The sequence below is a fragment of the Eumetopias jubatus genome, unplaced genomic scaffold (genome assembly GCF_037043125.1).
Source record: "Eumetopias jubatus isolate StellerSeaLion01/CBP00866 unplaced genomic scaffold, mEumJub1_p1.0 scaffold_14, whole genome shotgun sequence".
In the NCBI taxonomy this organism is placed as follows: Eukaryota; Metazoa; Chordata; class Mammalia; order Carnivora; family Otariidae; genus Eumetopias; species Eumetopias jubatus.
Window position 1 is genome coordinate 96976538 of NW_028274820.1, and position 19390 is coordinate 96995927.

At 43.0% G+C, this 19390-nt stretch overlaps 2 protein-coding genes across 2 annotated transcripts; both read right to left on the reverse strand.

The window, feature by feature from the left end:
- Positions 1–6897: 6897 nt before the first annotated feature.
- Positions 6898–7530, reverse strand: LOC114211613 (olfactory receptor 2F1-like). Its single transcript, XM_028106208.1, has one exon. The coding sequence runs from the start codon at positions 7528–7530 to the stop codon at positions 6898–6900; it is 633 nt and encodes a 210-aa protein (XP_027962009.1).
- Positions 7531–14199: 6669 nt separating this feature from the next.
- On the reverse strand, positions 14200–15141 carry LOC114211595 (olfactory receptor-like protein OLF3). Its single transcript, XM_028106190.2, has one exon. The coding sequence runs from the start codon at positions 15139–15141 to the stop codon at positions 14200–14202; it is 942 nt and encodes a 313-aa protein (XP_027961991.2).
- Positions 15142–19390: the final 4249 nt, after the last annotated feature.

A 19390-nucleotide genomic window follows, 5' to 3' on the forward strand; every position in this document is an offset into this window, starting at 1 on the left:
CAACCCATTTCTTTTCTCATTATTATTTCATTGTTCTGCCTTCAGTTTTCTCCCCTCCGAGGTCTAAGTGGCAGCCAGACTTTTTCCATGTTTATTCTTCCTTTAGAATCACACATTGTAATTTTCCACATTTTCAAATTGTCTCTGGAAATTTTTTGTTTTTCCTCAAGCAAGTCACGAAGTCACATGTGAATTGAATAAACATGTACTTTGAGTTCTGAAAAACGAAGACTCAAGAGTTTCATTTAGTTTGTGTCCAAAAACTATTTAACCTTTTTTTGTTTTTAAGAATCCACCCTATTAAATCTTATGTTTAAATGTTGTTTTGAAATAGCTTGCTCCATTTACTATACAAACAATTCTAGAAATGACTTTGGAAAAAATTCTATTTAGAGTTGGGTGCCTCCAAGGCAGGCTTAAAAGTTTTTGCTCAAACGCACCAGTGTGCAAATTTCAGAGTCTAACTTGCAATTGGATGTCTGGTAGGGAGAAATTTTAATGTCCTCTGAGAGTGAAAGTAGTTTCCCTACTGATTAGGGTATATGCTGCTGAGTGGAAGTACACTCATGAACTAAAATCTCTGTGCAGATTATTCCATATTTTTACTTTAAACACTTATTTTTTAATAGGTTACATTTGCATGGTAAAAATTCAAAATGTACTCAAGAGTATATATAAAAAATCGCTCTCATAACTTCCCCTTCTGAGGCATTCTCATCAGTTTTATGTCTGTCCTTCTAGAGATATTTCATTCTATAGCAGAAAGCCACTAATAGCTAACTACCAAACCAGTCAACTAACTTACTTATGTACTTATATATTCCACACAAGGAACTCACTAACCAACTGACTTACTAGCTTCTTTCTCCTTCTGTCCTTCTACGCAGATGGGTGCACAGTATGCATGCTCTTCCGCTCCTTGCTCTTTCTACTTAACATATCTTGGAGATCTACCTGTTGGGGGAACACTGCATTTCCTCACTTTTAGGTTTTCTGTTTTTTGTTTTGACATAGATGCACCACAATGTCTTTAATTGGTCGCCTGTTTGTGGTCATTTAGGTTCTTCCTGTCTTTTGCTATTACGGCAATGTTGCAGTGTTGAATGAATCTTCTACATAAGTAATCTTGCACATGTGCCAATTAACCGTAGGATAAATTCCATGAAATGTGATTACTGGGTCAAGTGGCATGTGCATTTCTAATTTTTTTGATTAACTTATTTAATTTAAATTCAGTTAGTTAGCGTGTAGTGTATCATTAGTTTCAGATGTAGAATTCAGTAATTCATCAGGTGCATATAACACCCAGTGCCCTCCTTAATGCCCATCTCCCAAGTTACCCCATCCTCCACCCTGCATTTCTGATTTTGACAGATATTGCCCTCTATAGGTTTGGATCAATTTACTTCCCCATCAGCAGTTTAGGAGTGCACTTATTTTCACACTTTCTTTTTTGCCAATCTGTTAGGTAAAAAATGGCCAATTAGTGTAGTTGTCATTTGCATGATTCCTATTTTGAGTAAGGTTTATTATTATTTTATATGATTAGAGCCATTTGTGTGTTTATTTTCTGTAGACAGTTATATCTTTGCTTACTTTTAGACTTGGATTTTTGCTTTTTTCTTACTGCCTTGTAGGAGCTCTTTATATCTTAGAGAAATTAGCTCTTTGTTTTTGATACAAATGGCAAAACATTCTCCCACCCTCAGTGTTTTTTATTTTATTTTTTAAATTTTTAATTGTTATGTTAATCACCACGCATTACATCATTAGTTTTTATTTTAATTTTTCTTGATACCAATATTAATTTAATTTAATTTAATTTTTTAAAGATTTTATTTATTTGACAGAGAGAGATAGCGAGAGAGGGAACACAAGCAGGAGGAGAGGGAGAGGGAGAAGCAGACTCCCTGCTGAGCAGGGAGCCTGATGCGGGGCTTGATCCCAGGACCCTGGGATCAGGACCTGAGCCGAAGGCAGACGCTTAACGACTGAGCCACCCAGGCGCCCCCCAATATTAATTTTAAAACCTTTCCTTATTATGAAGTAATTATAGACTCACAGGAAGTTGTGAGAATCGTGCAGAGCCCTATGTGCCCTCAGTTAGCTCCCCCGATGGTAGTGTCTTACATAGCCATAGTACCACAGTGAGACTGGCAAACTGATACAGGGGCGTTACTGCTAAGAAGTCTACAGATCTTATTCAGTTTCCCCTATTCTTTCAAACCTGCATTCATGTGTGTGTGTGATTTGATGCAATTTTATCCCATGTACAGATTCATGTAGCCGCAGCCGAGGCATACAACTGTTCCATCACCACAAAAGAACTCCTACGTGTTACCCATTTGTATTGTACCTGCCTCCCACCTTACCCTCCGTGTGTTTTTATTTTTGCTTTTTACTTTTGTAACAATGGCTTTTGCCGTGCAGATTTTTTTTTGCTGAATTTATTTATTTAAGTTTTGTTTTTTTTTTAAGATTTTATTTATTTGTTAGAGAGAGAGAGAGAGAGAGAGAGAGAGAGCATGAGCAGGGGGAGGGGCAGAGGGAGAAGCAGGCTCCTGCTGAGCAAAGAGCTGGATGTGCACTCGATCCCAGGACCCTGAGATCATGACCCAAGCTGAAGGCAGACGCTTAACCAAGTGAGCCACCCACCCAGGTGTCCCTTGCTGAATTTATTTAAAACAATAATGACGGCTGGAATTTTGTCTCATAGTTTGAAGGTATTCCTCACTGTGATATCATTAAAAAAAACCTGCCTTTTGGTTTCTTCTAGTACTTTTATGCTTTCATTTTTATATTTAAGTACTTAACCCTTCTGGGATGTATTCTGATATAAGATATCCTATATGGATAATTTTTTTTCCCAAATGATCAGCTTGTTGCCTTAACACTTTTTATTGTACAATTTTTTTCTCCAGTGATTTAAAATACTACCTTTTATCATTACTAAATTCCTCTACATATTGGTTTATTTCCAGACTTTCTATTCTGTTTTGCTAACTTGATATAATCATGTGCCACTATCACAGCATTTTGGGTATTTTAGGTTTATGATGTTTGAATGACTGGTAAGCTAGTCTTTCTTCATTGATCTTCTTTTCTAACTTTCTTGGCTATTATTTTTCAAATAATAGTGTCTGGTCCCAAACAAAAATTCCTTTTTAGGAAAATTAAGTTGGAGACTGCTAAGTGTATAATTCAACATAAGGAGACATACATATCCATGATGTTGAGTCTCTCTGTTCAAGATTATGGTATGCTTTTCCATTATTCAAGATTTCTTTTATTATTTTCAGTGGTGTTTTAATTTTTTAAAATACAGATCTTTTACATGATGTGATATGAACGCCTATGGGTAATTAACCTGTTATGCCTTAGTTTCCTGGCATATTCACTGAGGCAATAACAACTGTCTCGAAGTTCACTTAAGCAACTTTTTAAAAAATTTTTTTCATTTAAATTCTAGTTAGTTGACATACAGTGTAATACTAGTTTTGGGTGCACAATGTAGTGATTCAACGCTTCCCTACATTCTCTGGTGCTCATCATGGCAAGTGCCCTCCTTAATCCCCACCACCTGTTTCCCCCACCCTCCCCCCACCTCCCTTCTGGTAATCATCCGTTTATTCTCTGTAATTAAGAGTCTGTTTCTTGGCTTGTCTCTCTCTCTCTTTTTCACTTTGTTCATTAAAAACAATTTTTTTTTTCAAGCCCCAATGCAGGGCTTGAACTCATGACCCTGAGATCGAAAGCTGAGCTGAAATCAAGAGTCCGACGTTTAACCAACTGAGCCACCCAGGCGCCCCTGTTCATCTGTTTTGTTTCTTAAATTCCACATAGGCGCGAAATCATATGGTATTTGTCTTTCTCTGACTGACTTATTTTGCTTAGCACATAACAGCTTTTGACATTAGCTAAGGGAGACAAAAAAAGAGCTAAGAGTTGTGTTTTTCCTTTGAAGATGTAAAGGGGGAAAGGAGAAAGCCGGAAGAGGAATAGTAAGAGTTACTAAACATTATCTAGCTGTTAGCTTTAAACTGCGTTCCATATTATGTGTTGTGATGTCGCCATATTGAGCTGTTTTATTGAGAAAAGAAATGAAAAGACTGAGAAAATGTATTGGAGATTAAACCAGCAGGAAATCAGATTGATTGGTGGACTTTGGATCCTGTGCTAGGCATTCCACAGCCCTCTTCTGGTGGCATTTCCTAATGGCAAATCCAGTTCTGTGGTGTCAGGAAAGCTTAGCTAAAACCTCTATCTTATCAACCCATGGCAAATATCACAGCTCACTGCCAAAGGTTTCATAGAAGAAATTTTGAAAAAATTTAAAAACATAACGCAAAACAATATATAAGTCAGGATGTGATAACGTTGTGGAGGGCCACCGATTTTTTGAGAATGTATTTGGTGAGCAGATATTTTTGGAGTGCCCGCCTGTAGACACGCCCTGGGCATTACAGACGTCGTTTCTACCCGCATGGTGTTTTCAGTCTTGTGGGGAGCCAGGGGCAAAGTGTCTAGTCATACAAATGAGCATATCACCACAAATCCCTCAGCAGGTGATAACACTGTGGATGAGATGACATTTAAACACATAATTCCGGGTGCCCGTAGACCTGGAAACCTGTCAGTGAGTTCCAGGCTGAGAACCCTACTCTTGAAGTGGTAGTTTCGTTGTGTGATTGTTGAAGCAGAGTGCTTTGGCGGGGCGGTGGGGCGGGGGGGGGGGGGGGGGGCGGATTTTTGTTCTGGATAGAAGAGACTGGATTTGTGCTTTCCTGACAAAGCAGGGAGGTCTTACCATTAGGGATCCTCTACCATGAAATTCCCAGGTCTGTTCAGAATGGCCATGGAACAATGTTCCTCATGCCCATTTACTCCCTCCTTTGTCTCTGAGTGACTCCAGAAATACTCTGCTAATATAATTCCCACCTCAGGCCTCAGTTTTTCTCTCCTGTTCTTCACGCACTGGTTTATTCTCCATGAAAAAAGATTAAAAAAAGTATGAAGGCTTTGCCAGGCTCTTACCTTTGATAAGAATCAGACCCATTTTTGTGAATCAGTATTAGAAAAGCAGACTCCAAATCCTTCCTTAACCAGACTGGGACCTGTCTAACCAGAGGGTTGCCTCTTGAGATATGGCATGAGATCAGAAAAAACAGGGTTGTCCCCGCTTACAAAAACACCAAGTAAACTCTGTTATTTTTACTTAGGCTTCAGAGTGTTACTCAGATGTCTAACTTTTCATTTAAAAAAGAAAAAAGGAAATTAGAAGGCACTTTACAGTTACCCCTCTGTTCAATCTCAACTTTAAGATCTGTTCACTTTTACTTTTAACATTTCCCTATGTTTTAAATAATTTCTAGTCTACATTCTTCCCAACTCTTTTGGTCTTTGAAACCTTATCTACCTGCTCTACGAAGGCTGCCCTAATTAGAGGAAGTTGAATTATAAATAGTTGTTTCACTTAACTCTCTCTAGTTAAGCGTGAAATAGAGAGTTTGTTGGACTGAAGGAAGAAAAAGTGTGTGCTACTTGTGTTTGTCTAGTCTAGCAGGCCCGGTCCACAGGAAGAGAACAGCTTCTGGAATACCCTGTAAGATGTGCTCTTCCCCGTATCAAAAACTCTGCTGTCTCGCAGGGCCTCTAAAGCAAATTCTTTGGCCTAGTTTTCAGAGACCTATAAAGTCCACCTCCTCTTTCCAGCCTTACTTCCGCCTCATACCTCCTCAGAATGAAGTCTTTGTTCTAACCAAACTGGTTTGCTCACTCTTTCCCAGACAGACCTCAGTTTTTTCTACTTCCTCCCTTCATTTGTGTCGTTCCCCCGCTCACCAAGGGTGGACATATCTCTCTCAACTCCCTCAACTGTCCAAATTTGACCATTTTCTAAGGCCCAATTTAATTTTTTCTTCTCCCTTGATCCCTTTTTTAAAAAAAGATTTTATTTATTTATTTATTTATTTAGAGAGAGCACGAGAGGGGGGAGGGTCAGAGGGAGAAGCAGACGCCCTGAGGAGCAGGGAGCCCGATACAGGACTCGATCCCAGGGATTCCCAGACTCAGCAATCACGACCTGAGGGGAAGGCAGATGCTTAACAGACTGAGTCACCCAGGCGCCCCTCCTTTAATCCCTTTTCAAACCATCCAGATTTTTTTCCCTTCATGGCAGGATTTCATGAATTCCATGGGGTTTTTAATCTCTATCCAGTATTTGGTAATTAACCAAATATTCCCTTATTTTATTTTTTGCATTGTTGGATTATGTTGCAAGCTCTTTTTTCTTTTTCGGCACTTATGTTTTATCTTTCTAAATAGTCTCCAGGTTGTGGGGAAGGATCTCTTATCAGACTTTGTGTGTCTCTTGCAGCACCTGGCGCGGTGTATTGCACACCAATCTATTTACTGATTGATATTTCTTTCCAAGACCTGAATGGTGTCCCAGGTCCGTGATGCTCTTAAGCACCTGGGAGGAGGGGGTTGGGATGATAACCGCGGTGAGGAAGGGCTTCAGGCCGGGCACAGAAGAGGTGTTCATTAAATGTGGTATTTGGTGATTGACTGCAGAGGTGAAGTTGACATTTAGGGAGATGGTGAAAGTGGTCGTGGGGGTATTGCTGATGTTCATCCAGTCAACAAATGTTTAACATTTCTGATTGGTGTAAACTGCTTTTGAATCTTGATGAGAACAGGTCAGAGCTACAAAGATTTCAGAACTTGTCGTTATCTATATATGCCTTCAAAAACAAAGAGTACATTTTTCACATACACACACACACACACAAACACATGTGCACAGTTACACAAATACTTAATCCCTTAGTACAAGTTTCACTGTCCTTAGGGAGCAGCCTTCTCTTTTCCACTTCTCAGTTTGTCTGTATTTCTCTGTTAATACAACCGAGTTCCTACCCAGCATTCAGCTCTGGGCCCCGGCAGCCCTAGGACACTGGAACCACCATAACAATCTGGTGTGTGTGACATCCACACAGTCACGTGGTTCAGTGCGTGGTGTCCACAGATGGGCGGGCGCATGGTCACCACCGTCTCCATCACAGAATTTGCCAGGCCCACAAGCCAAGAGACAGCTGCCAGCCCAGCACAGCACCTGGGGCTCCTCACCGCCACGTAGCGCAAGGGGTCACGGACAGCCACGTAGCGGTCATAGGCCATAGCGGCCAGGAGCAGGAACTCGGTACCCCCCAGGGCCAGCGAGAAGAACAGCTGGGTCCCAGATCGGATGAAGGAGATGGTCTTCTTCTCCAGCAGGAAGTGCACCAGCATCTGGGGCACCCCGCTAGAGGTGTAGCAAATGTCCACCACCGAGAGGTTGCAGAGGAAGAAGTACATGGGCAGGTGCAGTCGTGCGTCCCGTCCGATCAGGAGGATGATGAGCCCGTTGCCCAGCAGGGTCAGCAGATAGGCGGCCCCAAACAGGACAAAGGGTCCGGCCTGGGTCTGCCTGTCACTGGAGAGCCCCAGGAGGACAAACTCACTTTCCCAGGTCAGGTTGTCCCTCCTCATGGAGCAGGTGGGTCAGGCTGCCAGGAGAGAAGAGGTAGCTCAGAGAGGCCAGAATCAATCAGAATTTACAGTCTGGGCCTGAACAAAGGACTGTAAGCAGGACTGCAAGAACTTTTATGTTTTCTCCATTTAGACTCTGAGCTTCTGGAAATCAGGGATCTTTTGTGATTTTTTTTCTTTCTTTTCTTTTGTTTCTTTTTTTTTTTTTTTTGAGAGAGAGACACTGAGAGAGTGCCTGCGGGGTGGGGGAGGGGCAGAGGGAGCGAGAGAGAGAGAGAGAGAGAGAGAGAGAGAGAGAGAGAGAGAGAGAGAATCTTAAGCAGGCTCCACACCCAGCACAGAGCCCCACCCCAGGCTTAATCTCACCACCCTGAGATCATGACCTGAGCTGAAATCAAGAGTCGGATGCTTAACTGACTGAGCCACCCAGGGGCCCCTGTGATTTTTCTTTGTATGCAAAGATTCCTAACAAATGTTTCACAATAAAATGTTCGAATACACAAATTAAAAAAAAAAAGTTTAAAGTAGTGGCCTTGAGGATTATTCTCCAATCCTAAGATGTCGGACTTGTGTTCTGGACTTCCTCCGTGTCGTTACTAGGTTACTACTCACACTGGAGCTCGTGGTTCTTCCTGTTCCTCCCATAGGCCAGGTTGGGTCAGTGACAGGGAAAATCGCTCACTTGGTTCTCAGTGTACTGATTAATCAAGCTTATTCTTGGGTTGATAAGATCAGGGCCTCAATGTAGAACATTACATTAACTATAATTATGTCCCAACTTCTTGTGATTATGCTATTTCCTTGGTGAAATGCTGGCATTTCTTTGGATGGTAAAGTAAGTGATTTATAAAAGATGAATGCATACATCACTTACTTGCAATGATAGCATTTGGAACTTGACAGCGCCCACAGATGAAGTCAGTAAGGGAGTGCCTCTGAAACCCTTTGAGCTGTGTTATGTGTAAATCCTGTCACAGCAGAGACAGGTTTGCCCTTGGAATACCTCCCTGTTTACTTTGCTGGTCTTTAGCCTCTACCAAAGGATAAGTTGTCATATTTTCCTTTATTACAAATGTGCTAAGCAATTTATAGTCTTTATTTATCTGTATATTAACAGCAAGTCCCCCTAACTCCATTGCCATATTTACGTCGTGTGTCTTTGCAACATGGTGGGAGGAGATAGTGCTATTGGCTGGTTTAGGAATAAGGAGAGACCACAGGGACATGGAGAAGAGTCCAACTGCTGGAAAAGCCCATTTGGATGCTCACTGGGGAAGCTTGAGATGGAAGGAAAAACTCCGGATACTAGGATTTGCCTATGAAAATCCCACGCCACCCATGGTGGACACCAGAGCAATGCCTGCCGCGGTAGCTACACATCAGAATCACCTGGCACACTTTGAAGACCAGACCAGAAGCTGAGACCATACTCCAGAGCAATTAAGTCACAATCTCAGGGGAGTGAAACACAGATATCAGTATATTCATAACTTTTAACATTTCCCAAACAATTAAAATGTGAAGCTAAGTTTGAGAACACAACTGCTATAGATGGAAACTTTTAATCTTATTTTTGAAGATTCAAGACATGTTCTTTTTGGGAGAGGAATATGTTTTGAGATAAATCTAGAAGAGTTTTTGTGGAGGAAAGATCTTTTGGGCTAAGCTTCTCATTCTTTGTTTGAAAAAGTCAAGGCCAAGAGAGTTTAAACATCTTTTTTTTTAAAGATTTTTATTTATTTATTGAGAGAGAGAGAGAATGGTAGAGAGAGAGCATGAGATGGAGGAAGGTCAGAGGGAGAAGCAGACTCCCTGCTGAGCAGGGAGCCTGATGCGGGACTCGATCCCGGGACTCCAGGATCATGACCTGAGCCGAAGGCAGTCGCTTAACCAACTGAGCCACCCAGGCGCCCAAGGCCAAGAGAGTTTAAATGATTTGCCTCAAATTCCGCTGAATCAGTGAAAAAGTGATCCTTGATCTCTTGCCTTCTTTGTGTGTGTTGGGTCTTCCCTTAGTCTTACTTTCTTAGGTCTTGTTCCAAAACAACGTTTCAGAGTATCTTAGATCCAGGGAAGAAGTAGTAAACATCAAGTGAGATAATGTGTGAGAAAACCCTCATAAATTTCAGAGCATCATCTAAATGAGAAGGATCTATATTAGAGATATGAGAGATGGGTCATAGAATCCAGTGAAATGCAAATGAAAATAATTCAACCCAAGTCATTTTAAGCAGGCTTGAAGATGGGGCTCATGGCTGGATGGGGAAGAGGGCAGAGCCCTGGACACACCCTCTCCCTCTAGCCGGTTGGAACCCACGCTTTTCCTCCTTTCAGTCCTTCTTGGCCAGAAGGTGTCACTGTAGAAAATGCTAAGAATAGAGACTGGCTTTGGCAGGGTACCTTGCTGATTTTCAGAGCCCTGCACCTGGGATGGAGCCCCAGATTCCCACTGAAACTATTTCTTTCATCAGTGCAGTAAGTAGCCAAACTTTACCCGCCCAAATGTGGCTCCTGAGTGCTCAGAACAGCATTAACTGGAATTCTCACCACGGAAGAGAATAAAATGCAAAATGACAACACAGAAGTGAAAAAAAGCTGGAAGGAACTTTTAGGATCATCATTTCCACCTTATCACTTTACAGAATGAGAAAACTGAGGCTTGAGGAGCAGAAGTGATTGTGCGAGGTGGTTCCGCCAGCTAGGAGCAGAGCTGGAACTGGGTCTGGAATCAGAAGACCATATTCCCACGGTCTTCCTTCTGCATCACGTTGTGTGATCACTTGGAGCGCAGACTGTATCACAGCAGGTTGTGGGGAGCAGCATCCCCACAGAATAATGTGTGCGACAGGTTTGATTTATGGAGGGGAGGGTGATGTCAGGAAAGGTGTAGTGTTTAGAATGCTGCTCCTGGGGGACTTTGAGCTGCTGAAAAGTGATGCAGGGAAACTGGCTGACGAGCATGTTGGATAGGCCAGCAGACTGGTGGCCCAGTTCATTAGATCAGCTGACCTCCTTCCATTTCATTGGCAAAAGGGAAACATCCACCCTAGAGTTTAGTGAGAGTAGGGAGTCCCCACACCTGGACTCTCAGCTTTCTCTGCAGCCAGGGGTAGAATTGGAAAAACCCTCCACTAAGCCTTGCCTTTTCACTTCCCTTTTGTGACTTCTAACAAACGACCTGCTTGGAGGGTAGAGAGGGTGTTTTCTCTTTTTATTGTATCCCTTTCTCATTTCCAGCAGAGACTGGCACATGGAGTTGATGGTCTGACTGACTGAATGAACATCCTGGTAAGGAGTGGTTTCTTTAAAATTCATCCTCTCGGGGCGCCTGAGTGGCTCAGTTGGTTAAGCGACTGCATTCGGCTCAGGTCATGATCCTGGAGTCCCGGGATCGAGTCCCACATCGGGCTCCCTGCTCAGCAGGGAGTCTGCTTCTCCCTCTGACCCTCTTCCCTCTCATGCTCTCTATCTCTCATTCTCTCTCTCTCTCAAATAAATAAATAAATAAATCTTTAAAAAAAAAATAAAATTCATCCTCTCATCTAGAGCTCAGTATAGAACCTTCTTGTTGATGTTTTTAGAGAGTCCACCCTGTAATAACACTTCAAGAATGACTCCACTCAGAAGAGTCTCTTGAGGGACTAGTTTTTTCCTCCCGATTAGTAAGTGCCCTTCATATACACTGAATCTCTCTTTAAAGAGATAAGCGCCAAAAACTCTTTTTCTTTTTCTTCTATTTTTAATTTTCTATTTTTATATTTTAGAGAGAGAGAGAGAGAGAGAGAGAAGATATGTGAGCAGGGGTGGGGGGGTCGGGGCAGATGGAGAGGGAGAGTCCTAAGCAGGCTCCATGCCCAGCGCAGAGCCTGACACAGGGCTCAGGCTCACCACCCTGGGATCGTGACCTGAGCCAAAATCAAGAACTGGATGCTTAACTGACTGAGCCACCCATGAGCCCCCCAAATTCTTTTTTAAGTTCTAGAAGTCAAACAATAGGGTAAGTAGGAAAATATTTTGGACCTACCATCCCTTCTTCTATCTTGTAACTTAATGAATCAGCATCTTCTTTGGATAAACTAGATGTTTGCACTCCTTCCATGAACAATAGAATATAAGTATTATTTTATATACGTAGGGTATGTTTTCATTATAATGATTACAAGTAATAGATTATCGTCCCTACTATATTGTAACTTAATGAAGGATTATAACTCAACCAGTAAAGAAGCCATATCATTGCCTTTGGTTGACACCTTCCAAGTTTTAATTGGTTTTATAAAAAAGAACCCCCATGCACAAAGTTTGCTCATTCAGTGGTCTTGGTGGTCATTTTGTAGCCTGGCTGTGTTAGAAGGTGTACTAGGGTATCACACTGCTCAATGCTAGATGTTCCAGATAGGTGATGAAGATAAAAGAAAATATATTAAATTATAGGAGCTTGTGATTTGTTCTTCCTTGTTAAGTACAGAGAAAGAACTGAGGTTTCCTTGCTGTGCAAAATGCAGACACTGGGCAAAGAACAGGCAAACACCTAAACACAGAGGCACTAGAGAAAGGAAAAGATAATTTGTTGATTTGGGAAGAGAACTTCATAGTTACAGAAGGATCTAAAAATGATGATGAGTTAATACATTTTGACTGGAGATGGGGCTGAGTGCCTCCCATGGGAGTGGGAGCAGGGAGGGAGGAAGGCCGATGAAGGGCGCTGGTGGTAGTAGGCGAGATGGAGGTGGGCAGGGGCTGAGGGAGGGAGGGAGAGAAGCTGACGCTCAAGGGAGGGGAAGGAAGCAGAGGGCGTCTTAAATAAAAAATGAAAAAAAAAAAGTATTGCTGGACATTTCTCCAAAGAAGATATACAAATGGTCAACAAGCACCTGGAAAGATGCTCAGCATCATTAGTCATTAGGGACATGCAAATCAAAACCAGAGTGGGATATCATTTCCTATCTCCTGGGATGACTATAATCAAAGTAACAAAACCTAAGGGTTGGGAGGACGTGGAGAAGTTGGAACCCTCCCTGGGGTGGGTGGTTCAACCATGGATGACAACACTTCGGCCGTTCCTCAAAAAGTTAAATATAGAATTATCATATGATCCAGCAATTCCGCTCCAAGGTATATACCCCAAAGGATTGAAAACTGGTTTTCAAACAAAAACATGCACATGAACGTTTATAGCAGCACCGTTCACAGCAGCCAGTAGTTAGAAACAATCCAAACATCCCCTACCTGATAAGGAAAATGTGTTTGTTTCCGTGCCATAGGAATATGATCCAGCCATAACAAAGGAGTAAAGCACTGTCACGTGCTTCAAAAACATGGCGCTCAGTGAAAGAAGCACAAAAGTATTGAATCCGTTTCAGTTAAGTATCTAGAGTAGGCAAATCCATAAAGGCAGAAAGCAGATCAGGGTTGCCAGGGCCTGAGTGGAGGGAGGAATGGAGAGGGACTGTTTTGAAGGGTATGAGGTGCCCTTTTGGGGTGATGAAAGTGTTTTGGAACTACCTAGACCTAAGGCTGAATAATGTGAATATACTAAATGCCACTGAATTGTACACTTTAAAATGGTAAAAATCATGACTCATATGTGAATTTTATCTCAATTAAAAAAAAAGTTTTACTAGAATTTATGGTTTTTTGTTTATTTATGGGTAAGACAAACCAGATATCTGTAATATTTAGGTAAGAGATACTTTATTTTAATTTTTAAATGTTCCAAGAACTTTTCTGGACAAAATTGTCGCTGTTTTGCTTTCTGGGTTAGAATGGTTAGTGCTCAGTCACTCATTGTGTGTTACCAGAGTAGAGCAAACTTGGAAACAGATTCCTTGCTGAGGAATCTGCTCATTTGGCTCACCTCTGATGGTGTGTGGCATGATAGTCAAGTGTGAATACTGAATACATCTCTCTTTTCAGAAGAGTACATCCTTAGACCTGATTGTGTAGAAAGTAAGTGTTTGAGGTTCAGAAGGTTTGACTTGCTGGCCGGCCATTTGCCACCACTGCAAGCCTGAGAGCCTGGGGGCATATGCCGAGTGACATTCGTGTGACTCATGCACGCTCCAGTTCTGCTTATCAGGGTTGTAAGGATTGTTACTATGACTTTGGCTGTACGTCCCTGTGTGAATTCCCCACCCTGCTGAGCTGGGCTGGACCATGTGTGAGTCACATGGGTGACCTTTGCACCTCTGGCCCAGTGACTGTTAGATCCCTTGGGCACAGTGAATTTTGTAAATTACAGCTCCCTCCTCCCCTCTTTCTTCTCACTGATTGCAGAAAAGCTTAGACACATAGTTGTAGATTTTTGAAGGAAATATACTTTCCTGGCATAAGTTTTGTGCATTGCCCTGACTTCTGATTTGATCTTCTTTTCCAATTCACATATGGTGGGTTATCTTTTTCTTTTTCTTTCCATTTAGTTTTCTGTAGTGTGTATGTATTTGTAAATTGTAATTCACATTTTTGGACTAAGTCAGGGACCAAAAAAAGAGCCCGGGGATAAAATCCATTTCCCTATTACCTCAAAAGATAGTGAGTGGAGTAGATTGCGGTCCTCCTACCTGCTCCCTCGCAGCATGCATGTGCACAGACACGGGCATACATTATGCCGAGGACACACTCCAAGGTCCACGGTCTTTAGAGCGAGGCCTCTTATGATAAAGTTGCACACTAAAGGTTTGATTCAGAACTGCTCATCAGAACTCGACCCAGAGCGGCCTTCATCTCCTTGTTCCGCAGACTATAGATGAGTGGATTCAGCATGGGGGTCACCACAGCATAAAATAGCACCACCACCTTGTCCTGCTCGGCCGAGGCAGGGGAGCGAGGCTGCATGTAGGTAACCAGGGCCATCCCGTAAGACATGGAGACCACAGTGAGGTGGGAGGCACAGGTCCCGAAGGCTTTGCGGCGTCCCCCCATGGAGTGGGTCTGCAGAATGGCTGCCACAATGTAGGCATAGGACAGTGAGACCAGGCAGCAGGGCACCAGCAGCACCACCGCACTGGAGGCCAGTATGACCACCTGGTTGAGGGTGATGTCAACGCAGGCCAAGCAGACGAATGCCCGCGTCTCACAGGCCACGTGGTTCAGCACGCGGTGTCCACAGGTGGGCAGGCGCATGGTGACCATCGTCTCCACCACAGAATTTGCCAGGCCTACAAGCCAAGAGACAGCTGCCAGCCCAGCACAGCACCTTGGGCTCCTCATCACCACGTAGCGCAAGGGGTCACGGACAGCCACGTAGCGGTCATAGGCCATAGCGGCCAGGAGCAGGAACTCGGTACCCCCCAGAGCCAGCGAGAAGAAGAGCTGGGTCCCACATCGGATGAAGGAGATGGTCTTCTTCTCCAGCAGGAAGTGCACCAGCATCTGGGGCACCCCGCTAGAGGTGTAGCAAATGTCCACCACCGAGAGGCTGCAGAGGAAGAAGTACATGGGCAGGTGCAGTCGTGCGTCCCGTCCGATCAGGAGGATGATGAGCCCGTTGCCCAGCAGGGTCAGCAGATAGGCGGCCCCAAACAGGACAAAGGGTCCGGCCTGGGTCTGCCTGTCACTGGAGAGCCCCAGGAGGACAAACTCACTTTCCCAGGTCAGGTTGTCCCTCCTCATGGAGCAGGTGGGTCAGGCTGCCAGGAGAGAAGCAAAGACAGAGAGGGGTAAGCAAAGGTCCCACTTTAGGAATTGGGGATTAGGCCGTGAGCTGGAACTGGAGATGCAACAGGGACACCTACCCTCGGGTTCCTTAACCTAGATGCTTAAGGAGAATGCGGTGAACGTGCTGGAGGAAGGGACAGCTGGACTCTCAACTAGACTGAGATTCTCAAGACTATAAAGTGTCTGTTCTGGTGATCCTTCTGTGGCTAGGACCCAGCACGGTTGTAATTACAGAGGAGGTAATCATTCACAGCAGAAGGAAAGAGAAAAAAAAAAAGTGGTGGAGAAAGGAAAGAAGGAAAGACAAAAAAGAAAGTAAAAAACAAAGAAAAACTAAGGAAGAAAGTTTGGAAATCAGAAAAGGAGGGAAGTGGAAGAGAGGGAAGAAAGGCAGATCTAGTTTTAAGCCAGCATCAGTTCAGCCCCTGTGTGTGCCAGGGCCTGTGCTAGATATCAGACACCTGCCTGTGAACAAGAAAGACAGAGGCGTGAGTCCTGCTTTCTTGGTTCTTATAATTTAATCGGACACCAAGATTAAATTAATAATTACAAAAGTTAATTAAGTATAATTTCCTAAGTGCTTTGAAGGAGAAGAACAAGGTTGCTAGTTGTTTAATTAAATTTGTGGCTGTAATTAAATTACCACTGGTTGTGTCTTACTTCTCAATAATGTGCAGTTTACATAGTAAGTTGCAGACATTTATTTAGATGTTTAAATAAATGATTAACAAAATAATGCAATGGAGGGCTTTTGGAAACCAATGATCGTACCACTACTGAATATGAACTGACTGAAATCCACTGAATCTTTCAGAGGGAATGAATTCTCCTTTCTCAGCTAGGATTGTGTTGGATTATCTCCCTTCCAACGTGTTGACCAGCCCAGTATAAAAATAGAATCAAATGCCACCAGTTTTTCTTAATAGAAATGTAATCTTGAGACATATTTCTGCTCTTAAAACAGTTAACAGTTAATTAACTCAATTATTAAAAATATTTGAGTACATGAGGTACTATGCTTTCAACCGACTTCTAGCATGTAATGCCTCTCAATGTTAGGAATTTGTGTTTAGAAAATCAGCAGTGCAACAGAATCAAGTAAGAAACTTTAACATAAAATCTGTGACAATCAAATGAGCCAGCCAAACAAAGGACAAAAGGAATACATCAGCGTTAAGAAAACCAGAGTGGAGCCACAGAATCCAATATAATAGAACTGAAAAGCATAATCCGCTTGAGATTTCTTCTGGCAACAGCGGCCTTCGAGAGAGCAGAGAACCTGGGGGGAGCAGGCACCTCTCGCCTTCCCTTCAGCCCTGGTCCTGCAGTGGCCGGAGGGTCCGTCGCTGCCGAAACGAAAAATAGAAACTGGCATTAGATTCTCAGGTTTGGAGACCCTCTTCTGAGGCTTAGAGGATGGTGGCTAGTGGCTGGGTTTTGAACACCGCCCCAGGGAGCCTTTGGCTGCCCCCAAAGCCGGGTCCTTGTATCAGCCAGAGGAAGTAACTGCACTCTGATCTACTATGATCTGTAGGCTGCCAAGCCTCCAGAATTCAACCCTTCAGGGTCGCTGTCACGGATCCAGATTCCGTTCAGAAGAGCCCTAGTTTCTATATAAGCAAATCAAGCACGTGAGAAGTGGAAGAAGCCATGGAGATCACGTATTCCATCCATTTCATTGTACAGATGAGGAAACCAAGGAACAGGGGTAAGCTGGCCGGCCCAGGTGTCACATCTCTCTGCGAACAAAGCTGAAACGAAGTTTAAGTGTGCACAGCACATTCTCAGCTCTCACTGAGCCGGGTAGTGAGGGATGGGAAGGAGTTGTGGAAGGAAGTGGACTAGGAAGGGCGGCACCTGAAGAATCTTAGATCGGAGGCCCAGCACAGCTATCTTGCCATGTAGAGAAATGCTGTGCAGTGAGCGGGAAAAGCTTTGAGAAGTCATGGGATCCAAGTTCTAATTTGCCTCTTCCATTAGCCTGCTAGGTGCCCTGGGCTGGTTATTTGACCTCCCTGAGCCTCAGTTTCTTCGTTTGAAATGTGGGAATGGTAATAATGCCTACCTTGTAATATTTTGAGTAAGATTCCATGAAGAAATGAACATGAATGTGCTTTGTAAAGTACTAAGTAAACATAACTGACTATTGTTACACTCAACAAGTCAATTTCACTGAAGTAAACTCTGCCCGGTGATAGGGAGACAAGAAACAGTATGGATATGTGCTATAGAGGCCAGAAAGTTAACAGAATATAAATAAATATAAATCCCCTTTGCAATACATCCTATTGCCTAAATAACTTAACTGTAGAGACGCTGCTTCAATAAGTAAAGAATTAAGGTAGAGAGTTTGTCTATACCCAGTGGGTAGTACTACGCTCTACAAGCAGTATGAACTCAATACCTTTTTTTCCCAATAAAATTTTGAAATATGCTGTTTTTAGATGGTGATAAACTATATTAATAGATGGTCTTGTTCTCAGCTTTTTGGGATTAGAGAATTTCATTCCACTTTGCTTGACTTAGTGAACATTTACTGAGCACTGAGTAGTGCCTGGTCCAGTGGCAGGTGCTGGGTAACAAGATCAACGCAGCCCGGTCTCCCTCTCCAAGAATTCAGCCTGGCCAAAGGATAGAGAGGGTGAGTTATCATGACCTTATCAGAGTTTTCCAAAGGAAGCTATCAAGTCTGATAACTGAGATTAGAGTCAGAATATGTAAATAACCAGGCAGATATGTAGAAAAATAAAGTTGAAGCAAAGAAACAACCAGTGCATTTGCTTTTTGGAAAAAAAGTAGATGCAGTTTAGGGCAAATGTAAATTGGTAGTAAGGAGACCTGGGTTTCAACCTGTATCAACAGACCATCCAAATATCATTGTAGACTGCTACCTTTATGAGGCATATTTTCTTCATCTGCAAAATGAGCAAGTAAGGTAGACTCCAAGACTTCTTCCAGCTCTAAAGGTCTGCAAAAAGTGAATATATGTAAGCTATAGTTTAAAGCAACGCAAGAGGGGAAAAGAAAAACTTCAGTCTTTGATTACTCTAAGAATGCATAGCTAGTGAAGCTGTGGGCACTAAGATTTTATAGGTTACTGGGTTTGGGGATCAAAGCATGTGTATTACACATAACTATTTGGGGGGGTGCCACTGAATGGGATCAGGAGAGGTTCAGGAAAGTCAAAACTCCTTTTGACCTCCACTCTTCAGTGTTTTGAATGTGTGTCTGTATATACTGAGCACATCAGTTTATACTGTTGATTGGGTGACTGACCAAGACCAGGGACTCGATTGAGGAGCTCAAAAACAATGAGTTGCATTTTCTGGGTCATGGGAAGAATCAAAGAGCCTCCAACTATAATAGTGAGAAAAACACAGGGGAGGATCCCAGGGCAGTCCTGGCTGCTCCCAGCGATTTGGGCTCTACTCTCTCATCACCTCCTCTCAACCTTCCCTGTGGGGGACTTACCGAGGTTCAGTGCTCGTCTCATGCACATAATTCCTTTTGGATGAGGAGATGGCACATTTCTTAGAAAGTCTTGAAGCAGCAGTCCAACCTCTTCTGGGGGATGGAGTTTTTACTTTCTCAGTCTAAGCTGGTAACTTTTTAGAACATAAGAATCCCCAGAGGGCAATTACTTCTTCTTGGTGTGTACCTTTATTCACCCCTGCCCCCAGCTACTTCTCTGCAATCACAGCTCTCCACTTTTTTTAGTTCCCTATGGGACAAACATTTTGAAAACATCTTATCTCCACTTTTAATTGTCCTTCTAGTTCCCAAGACTAATGAGCCCTTCCTTCTCTGACCTTTGGATCATTCACTGCCCTTCAAGGCAATGGCATTGCTGAGGACTTTTGGCAGGAGTCAGGAGACAGGAATATTTACTCTGAGTTGATGGAAAGGGATTGAGATTAATTGGGAAAGAGAAGAGGAGCTAAAATCTCAGAGTCTGATCTCCTTTCTAAGGCAAGAAGATGAGTGCACCTTCTCCCCTCCTTCTGCACACCCAGTTTTAGTGACCAGGGAGTGGTGAGTAAGAATTGCACAGTAAAACCATCATGTCCATGGCCTGGAAGCCACTGAGAAGTCCCAAGTTCACAGTCATGAAATATTTCCATAGACTCCTCAGTGGTCTCCAATATCACATTTCTGTTGAGTTGTGTTTCCTTTGCATATTTTCATACCACCAGAAGTTTTCCTA

What these genes read in the sequence shown, in the direction of transcription:
- LOC114211613 (XM_028106208.1), bottom strand. Translation starts at nt 7,530, where the DNA reads ATGAGGAGGGACAACCTGACCTGGGAAAGTGAGTTTGTCCTCCTGGGG.
- LOC114211595 (XM_028106190.2), bottom strand. Translation starts at nt 15,141, where the DNA reads ATGAGGAGGGACAACCTGACCTGGGAAAGTGAGTTTGTCCTCCTGGGG.